This window comes from Anticarsia gemmatalis, chromosome 7 (genome assembly GCF_050436995.1).
Source record: "Anticarsia gemmatalis isolate Benzon Research Colony breed Stoneville strain chromosome 7, ilAntGemm2 primary, whole genome shotgun sequence".
Classification (NCBI taxonomy): Eukaryota; Metazoa; Arthropoda; class Insecta; order Lepidoptera; family Erebidae; genus Anticarsia; species Anticarsia gemmatalis.
In genome coordinates, this window is record NC_134751.1 from 3,574,006 (window position 1) to 3,589,324 (window position 15,319).

The following is a 15,319-nucleotide window of genomic DNA, read 5'->3' on the forward strand; positions in this document are numbered from 1 at the left end:
TTCCAAGCCCAATATCGACTATTCACACAGACTCACAATCCCAATAAACTGTCACCGAACGTTATTGACTGTGTGCTATTACGCGCTAATCAAACCCGACCCTTAGGCCGACTTTATAGATACGTTTGCGGTCACGCGTGCGATAAGCAGCGCGAGCGCAAATGTATTTGTTCGTTCCATTTTATAAATTGTAACCTATTATTTTGGTTTGACATCGATTGAGGCGTAATGGTTAATAGCCACCTTAATATGTCGAGGCTGTGGCTTTGATTCCTTCTAGGTACAGATATTAATAGTGATTTACAATTTGTGGCTATGGGTCTGGTCTAAATCACGTCTTCAAATTCGTTACAAAAATTTTGACTTGCTTCTCGCGTTAAACCTATTCAGACCTAAGCGTTATCCTCTCCCGTTTTGAGTAAAGGAACTTTAAGATATAAACCGTGACTAGAGCAAAAGAAAGCTGGTATCGCCTATGCAAACGGCATTGCATCAACTTTGGTGTACGTCGTAGTATACCACTTAATAACGCAGTCTTCACTAGGTATTGAAAAAGACAGCTAATAAAGTTTATATCTGAACAGGCCTTTAGTTGGACAAACCAACAAACGTCACTCGGTATTTGGCCCGTGCGTGCCAAAGGTCCACAGTCGTTGGTATTGAAAAATATAGACTTCATTTCTGTAGCGGTGTATTTTTGTTTGATATGATATTTTGTCAAAGAGTTTCGGGATATTGGCTTACCTGTTACAACTTTGAGTATATATGTATATCTCTGGGTATAGGAAAATATAGTTTTTCTTTTATAAAACATAATACCTACTATTCAATTTCAAATTAAATTACGAAGATAAATAAATAAAGCATCAACAAGATTGATATTTAATCTATTGGACATATTCAGGTATAAACTTGCTTAAATCATTATACTCTGAAAGTCAGATAGTTATATCTTTAATATTGTAATCCATTTTATACACTTCAAAACAAATTAACTTAAAGCAAAAAGCTATTTCCTTACAAGAAAATGTCCGCCCACTACTTCAAAAACCTACAGAAGACGAAAACAAATGAGTGAAAGAGACGGAAAAAATCCAATTCCTGTACCCTTCGCCGAGAAATGGGCGCCGTAGCATGTAAATAAGTCTTTACGAATTAGGAAAGACATCTTTCATCTCTGTTCGGAACGATTAGGTATTCATAAGACGCTCGTTCCTCCCTTGTTTTGCCCTCCCAACAGACAGTTTTTTACCGATGATTTATTTTTGTATGTAAACAAAAAGTTTTACTGCTCAGAAGTAATATGAATCTATAATGCCCAAGGTTCCCTTTCGAAAATTAGTTCGCACGTTTTGGATTATGGAAACTTTAACAGGATAACTTTTATAGGAGATAGCTTGTATTTTATTATTGTTTGTTTATCTTAGAGCCTGGTTCGTTCAAACCTTTAAACAAAACGTTTTTGCGCCAATGTTTATTTCAAAGTAGATAATTTTCGTGATTTTTAAAATTATTAGCAAAAAATATATATTTCGTTCTTTCGTCTTTGCCTACACCAGTGAAAAAAAGGAGTGATATTTTGAATGTAAATATCGACAAAATATATGTGATTAAAAAAGGTGTATCATATTACTATTTGTATATTTTTCACCAATAGCATACAACACGACAGATTCAGTGACTGAACTCGTCATCTCTTGTATGATAAAAATGTATTTACTCGTCAAATGTGTGTCAATATTGCCTTAATGTAAAGTAGTACAAAATAATATAATATATGACATCACAAAGAGTCTTCATATCAATCTTTTGCATGCAAGAACCTTAACCAATCTAATAGCTGATACTTAAACATGGTGAAGAAAACGCAACTATTTTTTTAAAACTTTATTGTTTCTTTATAATGTTTATTACACATGTAATTATATTATGCGGAGCATTGCCCCGTCAGGTATCATAATACATACAACAAGTCATTTAATACTATTGTTACTTGTATACAATAATAAACTTTTGACATAATAATAACTGGTTATATTTATCAAGATCTGTCATATCCTAATTTCAAGAAAAAACATTTCAATGTATTTTTTTTTCTTTAATATACACCGAGATAGCTGAGTTCAGCAGAGTTAAAACTGGACAGCTTTTTATGTACAGATGAGAAAATAAAATTGTTATTTTTTTTTAACGACAGTATCTGTCAAGAAAGCACTTTATCCTCATATAGTAACGACTTTTAAAAAACTTATTGGGACGGGGATCGAGACTACTAAGGTATCTTTTTACATTACCAAAGAAAAATACTAAATGTGACACATTTAAGCAAAACAAAAGTCAAGACGATCGAAGATATTTACGTATTTCGTTATATTTATAGAAATATATCGGTCACAGGAAGAATATTACAGTACACAAACAATTTTCGATTTCAAATCAGAATTGTTTTCTAACTAATATGTAAAATATTTTCCACCTAATTTACGCTTACGTCTATCTACTCTATTATTTTATAATATTTTATTATACATCTCTTTTTCAAAGGGGTCTTAATAGAAGAGTCGTCCAAATGGTTTCAATAAAATTCGATATGCAATTTCGATTTCAAATTTTTGTTTTCAGCCCTTTACTTATATACTATTAAATTTTATTTCATTATTTTCTCGTTTTCTATATCTGTTATTTCATAATACATCATGAATAACAGAGGTTTTAACAATTTCAAATACTTTAATAAGACCTCTTTGCAAAATGTTACTTATGATTACTATTTACAATATTGTTTAAATCCACGAATTTTACTAAAAACTTACTTACAATTTACATCACTTAATACAGATATATTAAAGGCTAGATAGAGTGATTCGTATAACCTCAACTATTTACATTTTCATCTCTAAACATTTTGTGTTTAACGTAGTATTGTCAGCTGTTTTTACATTCCTGTGTTCACTATCTTTATGTCCTCTCAACGGATTAATATTTTCTTCATCATTTTTCTAATACACATCTATTTAAACAAGAATATCAAGTTGAATCTTATTCGCCAATAAAGGTAAATACAAATTATTCGTTACATTCCTGATACGATTAATTAAAATTTCACCTTCAAATGTAATTATAAAGTGACGAGGGATTTTACATGTTGGAAATCAATTCTAATTTGTTATTACATAAATTAATACGATTAACACGCTTTATATTACACTATATACAACACTATATGGAACAAGCAATATCTACTTGCTCATGGATTTAATTTATATTGTACATAACACAACCCACACTATAAAATAGCAAATTATATCAACCAGTCGTATAGACAGTCGTGGTTATAGTAACCATCATCAGTATGACACTACTGTCAATATGACTGGCTAATTACGATAAAATTCTTGTATTTATTTACATTTAGTAGTTATAGATCCGTATGTGTCAAGAGAGTGTAAGGAAGAGGCAAGCTGCCAACACGAGGCAGTGTGCAGGTGACGTCGGGGCGAAAGCCTGGCCCCCTCGCTGCATCGCCGCAGGGTACTCTCCTGATAAAGGAAATATCGAATTTGCTTCTTTGGCAAAAATTAAAACTGTTCTCAACAATATTGTTAGTCAAGAAACTAATATAGAAGAGAATCAGATTAATGTACAAATCGAGAACTATATTGACGAGGCGAACGATTTTAACTAACTTCACAGAAATAGACATTTTAAACTGTACAATTTTGGGGACAGCAAATATTCTTCATAAAGTTTATCTAGAAACTACTTAATTGAATTATTTGAAACTTGAATCGCAAGTAATTCTAAATGACAAGCTGAGATTTGAATCGCTAATCGTGGATTAAGATGCGGTGCTGTAAATTGAACTGAATTTAACGACTGACAAATGAGAGTAATGAAGAGAAAGATATTGCGCTATATATTTGATAATAATCTTTTTAATTATTCTTTAGAATAAATTATCTGTATCATGAATATTGTATCATTGCTGAAACATTATTGTTCAACGTGCAAAGAGTTATGTTGAGGTTACAATTGCCATAAGTACCAAATCTTCTCAAAATGAATACTATTGAGTTTTATTGTTATTTTTATTAACTCTAAAAAAAGTTAAAAATATTTATACATTTCCATGCATCCAACAGCAAGATTTATTTAATGTATTTTCTTTCCTTTATCTTGCCGAGGTCGTTTATCAAGTAGACTCGGATGCTTTTTACGAAACGCCGTCAAGATCCAAAGATTTAGAATTTTATAAATTACAATTTAATTTTTAACAGTTCTTGATGAAGGATTCATTAATAACGACAACTTGTTAAAGGCTTTTGACGAGTATTGTCACATTAATTAGATGGTTTTAACAATTGAAATATTCTTAGAATTTCCTAAAGTTGATTGCATTTAGGATAGAAGAAGTATGTGTTTTATGTTTTATTTTATATAGGAACTACCAACAATATTATGATATATTGAACTCTTTTAGTTATTTTGTAACTTTTTTCACTATTGGGGTACTAAACTCACAAATTTCTATAATGTCTACACAAAAATCTATACAGTTATATAAAGTAAGAACCAAAAACCTGCATCTTCGCCTAGAATAAACGTAGCTACATCCGTGAACTCAATAATGTCAATACGATTCTATACTCACCATTGAGCACATGCACCACAACGCTCTTCGACTGGGCGTTGCTCGGGTTACACTGGTACGTCCCAGAATCTGAAGGCCTCGCCTGCTGGATTAACAGGAACGAGGTTGTCGTCTCCCCCTTCTCCGTCACCACCGAGACGCCCCCGCGCGGCGAGTCGTAGCTTATTATCTGTACACATTTTATTCACTCCATGTTTTATGGAAATGGGATTGATGCTATTTTCTAGATTGGATACGTTTTCCTGTTTTTCATGTTATAAAACTGTAGCATTGGATATATTATGGTAATCCAGATTATGTCTGACAAATAGAATTACATCTGGTTGGTTAGATTCAAGATCTACGTTGAAAGATTTGTTTGATTCTAAATAAAGGTTTCCGAGAAGGCGGTAGCTCGAGTCGTTGCTTGTTTTATCGTCAATTTGTTTGTCGTTTTCCTGAATATTGTGATTGTTCTAATAAAGCTAACTGTATTGTACATTTTATGTTTTTCTGGTAATAAAACTTGTTGTGTATCAGCGTCATAAAATTTGATATTCAGTTTTTTGCTTGCTTACAGTATAATATTATTATCTGCTATATTTTCCTGTTCTTGGTACAACGTCGGGGTTTGTATATAATAATTAATATTTCCTTATAATCTATCAATGCTGCACTTACCGCGTCGTTATGATTCCAAAATATATAGGCCGGTGGTTCCGGCGAATATAGCACAACGCATGTGAGGTTGATGGTGCTGCCTCTGTCAATGTAGAGGTCCGGACCACCAATTATTTCTGTGGTTGGTTCTGTAACAAAGCGGTTTCTTTAATCCATAGTAAATATTCGAGCCTTGTGAGCCTTAAATACCCAGTAATATAGGGATATTTTGTTAATACTATTTTACTATGAAGGTTCGAAGAACTATGTAATAATTTTGATAGTATTGTTGACCTCTATTATTATACAAAAAACAGCAATTTCATCAGTCATCAAACCTTACATTTCTTATTATCGTGCGGTAGCCGGCGAGTTTTGTTTTTCTTATAGCCCCCATAAGTTGCGTGCGTGCCCATAATACGTCGCACTTAATTAACCAACTTGGCCTAACATGAGTAACATAAACATTTTGAACTAAGTTCACCAACTTTATGACGCAAAATGTCGCTTTGTGTTACACAAACAGACATGATAAACGTTAAATTAAAAGTTGATACTTGTGTTTATTTAGGTACGTTACTGATATTTGAAGCAATTATGTGTCCCCGCCTTTACGTAAAGTAGGGTCTACACTTCGACTATATCGGAAGCTGTTATTTTTGAAAGCTTTTAAAGCCGATTTTAGGGTAAATGCGGATCTTTAATGTTTTACATTGGGTTTATCGAGATTTATCGAAGTGGTTTTTTTGGGTATAATTGCTTTGTGATAAAATTGCCCCTTACTTTAGCAAAGATTAACATAGAGTGGGCGCTTTATAATTCTGGACGGATTTACCGTTAACGGTATTAAAAGAGGCCTTAAATAGAATTTATGGTAACTATGGGAGTAAAAATATCTTCAGAAAGTTTTCTCTATGATAACAAATTGTAATCCTATAATTAGAGTCCCGTATTGGTACGTATTATATTGAACTGAATTCCAAGCGTAAATACGAAAACAAACACAAAGAAAATCTCTCTCAAGATGTTTGTTATTAATTAATTTACGCTTGTTTCTGCACATTGTTTCATAAACTTCTTCATTCAACGTTCATTACACTCATCATTAGTTAAATTAATATAGAATTTAATACTATGAGAACATAGTTCACTAATAAGGCCGGGGTTTCATCAAAGATAATAAGATGTATAAGATAGCGTTACTATGAAGATGAGATGTAGAACTATTATAAAAGCTCTTTCCATTGGCGTAGAAATTATATGTTACGAAGCGCAACTCATGCTGTGAGAGGCATAGCTTGGATAAACAGTTGCGAGAGTTTGACATTTGAAATGTACAAAAAAATAGTTACTATGACGGCCGCTAGAGGCACTGATCAGATTTACATACAAAATTTCTCGATATCTAGCCGATTGTCGATATTCGATAGTAGTACGAGTAAATAATCGAACTACTGTTCCATCAAACTGCTAAGACATGGTTTGAAAATTACTCAATACTATTAGGGTATTTCTAACACATCTTCAATAACACAGCTCAGCTTAGCTCAAGTGAAACCACAGTGTGAGTAACTAACACTACAGCCATGACACAACATATTAACGTCCAAATTTGAGAGACCATGTTCAAAGGCTGTTTTAGTACGTATCAAATTTACACAATTAATTGGGGTATTTAACGAGCACAATATAAACTAAAGTCTTGTTGCCAACATAATGTGTAGAAATATATTAGGATTAGGAATTTCTGAACCAATTTTGGGGTTATAAGCTTGTGTTAATTGAAAAAGTGCTGACTTTGCGGCGTGGCCCGTTATTTCTACGTGGACGATGTATGAAAGAAAATGTGTTTTCACTAATTGTAAAAGGTTACATTATTAGATATTTAAAACCATAATTTAATTTTGCATTGCGTCTATACCGCAATGAACTTATTATCATTACTCATTAATGTTTTGTGAGATTGATTGATTGTTACTGTAGTATTTATTCTGTTAGTGAAGGAAAAGTTTTATTTAAATATACAAGAATATTTTGAAGAAAATATTTTAGTCTTAAGATCATATAATCAATTTTACCCAAGAGATTATGATTATTTAAAGTCACAGACCCTTATGATCGCTAAATCTTAAACAAGCATCGAAACTAAACGTGAATACGATACAAGCAGTGATTTAACACAGACGACAACCGACTAACTGTCAAAAATTCAGCTGGAAAATTATATCAGCTCCTCTAGCGGGTTTTATAGAAACTATTTTGGTAGCACATTTTAAATGTCAAACTCTCGATACTCGACAGTACCGACTGTAGATAATTGCGCTACAGAAGAAACCGTTTTGTCATACACACCCTGTCACTTGTATATTTATGCAACCCTTTAATTTGTTATGTTATGTTGTGTTGTGCAATGTCTGTTTACGTCACACAAACCTCATGAATATGATTCCACTTAATTTACGATTATTAGCAGGTATATTCAGCCAACTGATTGCTCTCTCATTAGACAGACGTCATTGCCCTCAATTATAGCTTCATATGCGGAATAATTACAATCTGAACCATGATAACATTATAATTAAAGTCTAAGCAATATTATACGGGTAAGTATTCCTTTACAAATGTATTGAAAAAAATTGTAGCTGATAGCCGATGTTAGAGCATTAAAAAAAGATTCCTAGTAATTCTACGAAGTTTTTTATCCCAGGTAACACTTCAATGATTTATCGATGATCTATATAATGTATAAGAAATCATTGTCACGTGTTTTTTCGTAGAAAATTAAACATCGTGATAAAACCTTGTTTAATAAATCCGCAATTTGTCCGTGTTAGCCTAAATGCGTATCGACTTTCTCATTTAACATTCATTCACTTTTGTCAAGGACAGTCATATTATTACTGAATTTATCTATTTCATGGGGCGGTATTTTAATCTATCAATTAGATTCCGTTATAGATTAAAGGAATAGTACTCATGAATCATAAAACTGTAATAAACACAATTTAAGGTTAAAATATTAAAGACACCGATAGGAAACGTACACTAAGAGACTGCACGAGAAAATAAATAAATCGATACATACCAACAACATTGAGATGTATAAAATGACTCATATGTGGAGTCGTTGATATTTGACACTCGTATATCCCGGAGTCCCTGTGCTGCGGGTATTTGATCTGCAACAAGAATAACAAATAAATACGGTCACACCAACACGCTGTATCAACACATAGACGCAATAAATACATACTATAGATACAGTGACGTAACGAACATCATAAAGGCATAAAATCACGCCTGTTATTCCCGAAGATGTAAATACCAGAATTTGTATTAACAATGTTAGTCTCATTTAATATTTTTTTATCGCCGTTAACAACTAATGTAGTGTACTAGTTTTGTTATCAAAAATAGTATAAATTTGAAAAAAACATTAGTACTCTGCCCGACCTGGGCAGCAGCCTTTTATACTAACCCTCACCACAGAGGCGGTTTTTAATAGAACAGACCGGTGTTAAATTGAACCCAAATGAAGAAAGAATTCGATCTAAACCTTCTTGTCAACATTCAAAACAGTTACAGTAGCGCAATTCTCTACAGTCGGTACTGTCGAGTATCGAGAGTTTGACATTTAGAATGTACTGCCAAAATAGTTCTTACGGAGCCTGGCAGATACGCTAAACAGAATTTCATGTCAAATTCTTCGACAGTTAGCCGGTTCTCGGTAGTCGACAGTAGTAGAGAATCGAGCTACTGAAAAGTAAACGTACGAAACAAACTAAACTTGATACAAAAATCAAGTTTGTTCTGGCAACATCGTGCCAAAATAACCGTCAAATATTAAATTCTTGCTCAGAGTGTTTCATTAAACCAACGAGATAGAAAATAATAATATGTATACGTCAATTTTCTGGTCTGGCGAGCGTAGAATAGAAGATCGGTTTAAAACTGGAAGAGTGAATACGGTTATGGTGTACTTTACAATGTGTCAGATAGTTACAACTTCATTTTATTGAGCACTTTGTAGACGTTTTATAGTTAAACGTAAATCAGCGTTAAAATACTCAGTAGTGATTTTTTTTGTAGCAGCTTTGCTCATAAAAGTACATAGTTAATTACATACATATCACGCATTTTATCCTTTGGGGTAGGCTTAAACCAAAGAACTAGTAAATAATATAATAGATAATAGTATATTATAAGTATTGATTGGTAAATTATCAGATTTCTCGCTTAACTCTTTAGAGCAAATACGCATCATAAAATTTGTGTATACAAATTTCCTTTTCAATTTGCAGGGATATTAAATCATTATTTTTAGAGACAATTATTGACAGCCTGATAATAAGTCAAATAACCCTGTCTGCTGGATTAAAAGACAGCAAATGTTTGAAATAACTATATAAAATCCATTTCATAATCATACTGATTCAAAAATTATGATACTTTCAGACGTCTCAATATACATATTATTATAACAAACAAAGACATAATATATCATGTTCATATTTTGTATACATATTCCTGATAATCCGCAGATGTCATATTTCGATATCCAATACAATGAAAGTCACACATCATTTCGTATGCATCAACTGTATATCGTACGATACAAATTCTGTTCGGTCGGACGCGGCGACATCTCGCTTCGAATACCAAGGAGAAAATAAAAATACGTCTGTCTTTAGGATTTGTCAACTTGAAATGCACAATATTTATTTGTTTTCGTTTGGAACATGTTTGAAGGCGATGGTTGGAAGATCTTTTGCATTTTGAAAACGTAACATTTGTGTGTTGTGATTTGCATGATTTGATCTTTACATGATCTTCGTAAAGATTGTATTTGAAATGATTAATATTAAAAATTATTCAATCATAAAAATCTTTTAACCGTACAAAGTGTATTAATTCTTTTTAATAAATAAATATACCTATATCATCCTAAGTTAAAATCTAGCGCGATGCCAAAAAATATTCAAAAGTTTAAAACTTTACACACTAGATGGCGCTGTTCCCTCTTTATTAAAACTTTTAAAACATCATAACCTCAACACTTTCCCATCATTAAAGAAGCAAACGACACCACTTTCCATATCCCTTCTATTTACTTTTTATATCACGGCCTAAAACACTTGGAGTTTGATAGCTTAATAATCTAATTTTCCCCATAATATTCGAGCCGAGATCCTTCTAAGAAAGGAACAAGACTTCTTATTACGGGAATATTATCCGAAATGTAAGTGATTTGAAGTTCAATTATAATTTGAAGAGGTTTTGCTTCGAGTGTAATATTATCTCGGTGGTAATGTAACTCAAATATTTATACGTAACCGTTATGGCTCCAATGTACAAATTACAACTGTTGTAGTGAATTTAATTTGTTCGTGTATGTTGTGTTGTTGTTTCATGTTTATTGTTTATGTGTAATTTGGTGTTTTAGCAGAAATTAATTCACGTTTACTAAACATTGCCGTGGAAAATTTTTGACGAACAGTTTATTAGTTTATACAGTGAATTTATTTTTTATTTCCTGTAGTATATACATTTTATGAAAGCACTGTATAGTAAATTATTAAGTAACATGTAATTTAATAGCCAATATTGAATCATACAATACGAGTACCTTTTTTAAAAAACTAACCCGAAATTTACTAACGTATGCACAAATATACATAACAACTAATATCACTAACACTGATTAAATAAAATACGGTAAGAAATAGTAAGTACTTTGAACTTTCATAACAAGGAAAGGTTATACAAATGACTTATATGTTATTGTATGGCAAAATGCCAACATTTGTGATGTGCACAAGTAGGCACTTGAAGAAGAGAATTTATTATATTTGTGTATAACACAATGTTTAGTGATACTTCCGACGTCAGAAAATACAAGTAATACAATATTGAAAATTGAGGATAAGCATCTGATAACCTATCCAATAGATATTGTGACAGCAAATGTACTGAAACATCTGTCGGTATTTTGCCTGATAACTTAATCTGATCTGATTAACTGGTACTTAATCAGCAGTAGTATAAAAAGTATAGCTGTGGGTAAACAATACAATAATTTGTCGGTAAAAAACTGAGGCTCTATTCTACTTATTGGATACAGCTAAGTCTTTGTCTACTAGCCAGTTGAGCTCACCGGCCGGTAAACGATCTATGGGTTAAGCAAACCTTGGCACGGTCATTCCATAGATGGGTGACCGCATAGTGGTATTTGAACTGGGCGTCTCCGTGTTTCGGAGGGCACGTAAAAAGCCGGTTCCGGTTGTTGTCAATTAAGATAACAGTCGTTAAGCCACGTCAAAGGCCTTTCGGGCGGCTTGAACAACTTTGACACTAGATTGACCACTAACCATACAATTAGTAGTAGTAATTGTCTACTCGTACATTAGCCCATACTTTTAATCGTGCCGAAGAACGCGAATACTTGGTAAAAATATAATGCATAAACAACGTAGACAGTATACACATGTATTATCATAGAAAACTGTTTTTCTACGACTATTTTTTTTTAACCGTTTCTATCCCACTGCTGGGTAGGGATCTCCTCCCAATCGAAGGAGAGTTTAAACCCTGAGACTATGAGTATCGCAAAAAATAATTATATTTAAACCGACATCTTCACTAAGAGATAGCGGCATCGGTATGAAAAGTATAGAAAGAATTGTTGCATGATTTTTATTTACCTGTAAAGTCCAATCCTCTGAATGTGGTAGATGAATCGCTCGAAACCTTTGATCGCTGGTGTACGTGTACCGACCGACTGTCAGTAAATGTATGTCTCTGTGCCGTACCCATGATACTTGCATGTTTAACTGTAACAAACAACACAGTATTAGTAAACCATCCAAATTTTAATTTATATATTTTATAGCGACGCTTGCTGAGGATGATCTGTGGATGGGTGACCATCTTATACATATCGAGTTCTTCCGTGTTTCGGAAGGCACGTTAAATTATGGGTGCCGAATGTAGATATGTGGCAGTCGTTAACAGCAGTCAGAAGTTTGAAGGTCTGACGATCAGTCTTACCGAGGGGTATCGTGTTATATCCCAGGTAACTGGGTTGTGGAGGTCAGATAAACAGTCGCTCCGCATGAAAAACTGTGGTATTCAGCTGCATCCGGTGAGACTGGAAGCCGACTCCAACATAGCTTGGAAAAAAGGCTAAGCTAGCTATATTTTAAAGCGACGACAACCAAATGCAAAAGGTTGACGATTGTTTTAGCAAATATCGTCAATGCTAGCATATAAATTCATCAAATTAACATTCATAAAATATCGGTATCACTGAAACAGGTTTCCTTACTGGCCGAACAGTCGTTCGGCAGTACTATAATATTAAGAAATATGATTCTGACCGACTTTTTCGAATTATCATCCGTACGACGTGAAACTGGCCTTTAATATAAGATATCGGACCGGTTACCGATAAAGCACAGCTTAAAATTGAATTAGTTGAATGTGAGAGTAGTTTGGCCTACTCAGCCTATGAGGTTTTGGCTACATCAAGCAAGTTTTACTGGTGAGAGTTGCAGAATAGCAAAATACTGTAGCGGCTCGCCAGATAAATTAACGAAACTAGTAATAAATTATAGGACGCTCCAACCTGGGAAATTAGAATATTGTGGTTATTGTTATCTGTCTGAAGTCCAAGGGGCACTGTCCTGCTAATATTGAGTACAGAAAATCGGATAGCTATCGAAAAATTCTGTATGAAAATTTGATCAGTGGTTGCATGGACATAGACATGCACACAGATAATCATGATGCTGGACACTTCCAGCTGCAACCAAAAATAATTCTAATTAATCTTGTTTAAGTAAAATAAAATAAACTTAAAAGTAAAATGTTTCGAAACTTGAACATACGATTGGCTTTAATAATTCTATAAAAATTCAAAACCATCAAAATCATATATCAGTCTGTGAAAACTGATAGTATTATAAACCAAAATAAATAAAACAATTGTAAAGAGAAACAATCACCTTACAATTTTCTTTAAGGATTAAGCAAATGAAATGTCAGGTAAATTATATCAAAAGAAACATCTTTAAATAAGGAAAATCTAAAAAAAAAGTCTTTATAGGTCAGTCCGTTGTTTTAGTTGAATGATGGAAACATTCGGGAATTTAACATCAAAGAAAAAATATTTTTTTATATTACTCCTACTATATTATTCTTATTTCTGGAGGTTACTTTCTGATCAAGTTTCGTAACAGCTATTTTCAGTAAAATATTGTATTATACTTAAAAGTAAAAATAACTGGAAAATCTTAGAAGTGATTGATGGCTAGTCCAACTGGTAGTACGGTAGAAAGTTCATGTTTTGCTTTTGTTGGCACCTAAAAATCAGTAGCTTGATTCCCTTCTACTACCTACTACCGGCAACCGGCTTGTCATCGCGAAATTTTGTATGAAAATCTGATCAGCGCCTCTAACGGGCGTCACGAGAACAATTTTGGCAGTACATTTTAAATGTCAGATTCTCGATACTCGACAGTACAGATTATACATAATTTCTTTACAGAGCTTCTAGCGGGTCCGTGGGAATGAATTTTGCAGTACATTTTAAATGTAAAATTCTCGATGCTCGATAGTACTTACTGTGAATAATTGCACTACAGTAAAATAAATATGGTCTAGTAGACCAATCCAAATATCGCATGGTTGAGGGTCAAACCATTGTAATACAACTTTACTAATTCTGAAAAAAATTGAATGTTGCATGCAAGATACATTATGCAATCTGCTGGGATTATCTCCCAAAGTATTCTTGGCACCCGGATATTCGGCCGTCCTTTGATATTTCAAAGGGAAATGAGGTAGTTAAAGAAAACTCATTTTGGTTTGACGTTAAAAAATAAAAAAAAAGTAAGTGGAATCACATTAGAGATAGCTTATGGACGGAGCGGGGAAATGGAATCGTTAATGGCATAACATTGTAACTTGTGTAGTAGCGTCATTAGCATTAGTTGGGTTACAAAGCTTTGTGCTCATTCTCCTAGAGCTATCGTTACGGTTCTATATGGAGGTAAGATACTTTTTGTTTAGATGTTTCGCTTTATTTGTAGACGCTATCCATTAGTCTTTTGTTTCTTTGTGCGAAATTTCACTCTAATATTTAAAGTGCTGCTAAGTTTTCAACAAATTAGTCACAGTTTTTCGTTCGTTTTACTAATGTCTTGAAACTCGACAGGTAATTAGTATTTATGAAAAAGTTTTTAGCAGTGCTTTTATCGAAATAATTAATTGTTTTTTTTTGTTTAAATGCATAAAATATAATTATTTATTCTTTAGTATATATAATATATATGTGATCGCTTTTATTTATGGTATTTCGAACACAAGTTTTCAATTTCCAACCGTAAAGTTTAACAAGACCACAGAAAAGACATTAACCGTACAAAAGCCATTTATCTCATACCAATTACCGTTGAGCACATAAATTTTAAAACGTTGATAAACGTTGCATTTAAAAACGCCGTGCGAAATAAACACAGAGATCTCGTTAGGTAGACCTGTTATTTATGTGAGGATGTGGCGACTCGGCCTAATGAGACTTTTTATTTATAAAGTTGAGCACACAATACCGACTTTAAAGTTTCATTGTGCTATTGTTACGTTTCGTTTTAAGCGAGGAGTTTGCGGTACACCGCTATGTAAATTGGACGTTGCCTGTTGAAATAAGGGGGACTCGTTAGTACGGGTGTGTGTACTCTACTTTACCCGTACATGTCTGTATTGTTAAGGCGAGTGCTCACTGTAAGTGCGTCGGTGCGGTAATAATGTTGTGAAGTAATTTGACTTCCTCGGATATAAGTTTGCGACGGCAATTTTATGGTACAGATCATTCTGGCAGTTTGTTTGGGGACTTTTACAAGTTGATAATAGGCACTTATGAGAAAGCGAGTATATGAACTTAAGATTTGTTGTCGTGTTTTAGAGATATCCTTGAAGTTTTGGCGTTATGAGTGGCTGTCTGGGTTTTGAAGGTTTTATAAATTACGAGTG

At 33.2% G+C, this 15,319-nt stretch overlaps 1 protein-coding gene across 3 annotated transcripts in view; it reads right to left on the minus strand.

The window, feature by feature from the left end:
• Positions 1–1,880: 1,880 nt before the first annotated feature.
• Positions 1,881–15,319, minus strand: part of LOC142974292 (neurotrimin-like) — a 100,748-nt gene continuing 87,309 nt past the window's right edge. Inside the window, exons 4-8 of one of the 3 annotated variants that reach the window (XM_076116529.1) lie at positions 11,992–12,120; positions 8,376–8,469; positions 5,312–5,439; positions 4,652–4,820; positions 1,881–3,539 (exon numbers count right to left, since the gene is read on the minus strand). In XM_076116529.1, the coding sequence (XP_075972644.1) occupies positions 3,436–3,539; positions 4,652–4,820; positions 5,312–5,439; positions 8,376–8,469; positions 11,992–12,120 (624 nt within the window). In that variant the 3' untranslated portion in view covers positions 1,881–3,435. Of the gene's footprint in view, positions 3,567–4,651; positions 4,821–5,311; positions 5,440–8,375; positions 8,470–11,991; positions 12,121–15,319 lie in introns of all 3 variants that reach the window. The other 2 variants (XM_076116528.1, XM_076116527.1) reach the window with 2 other exon arrangements.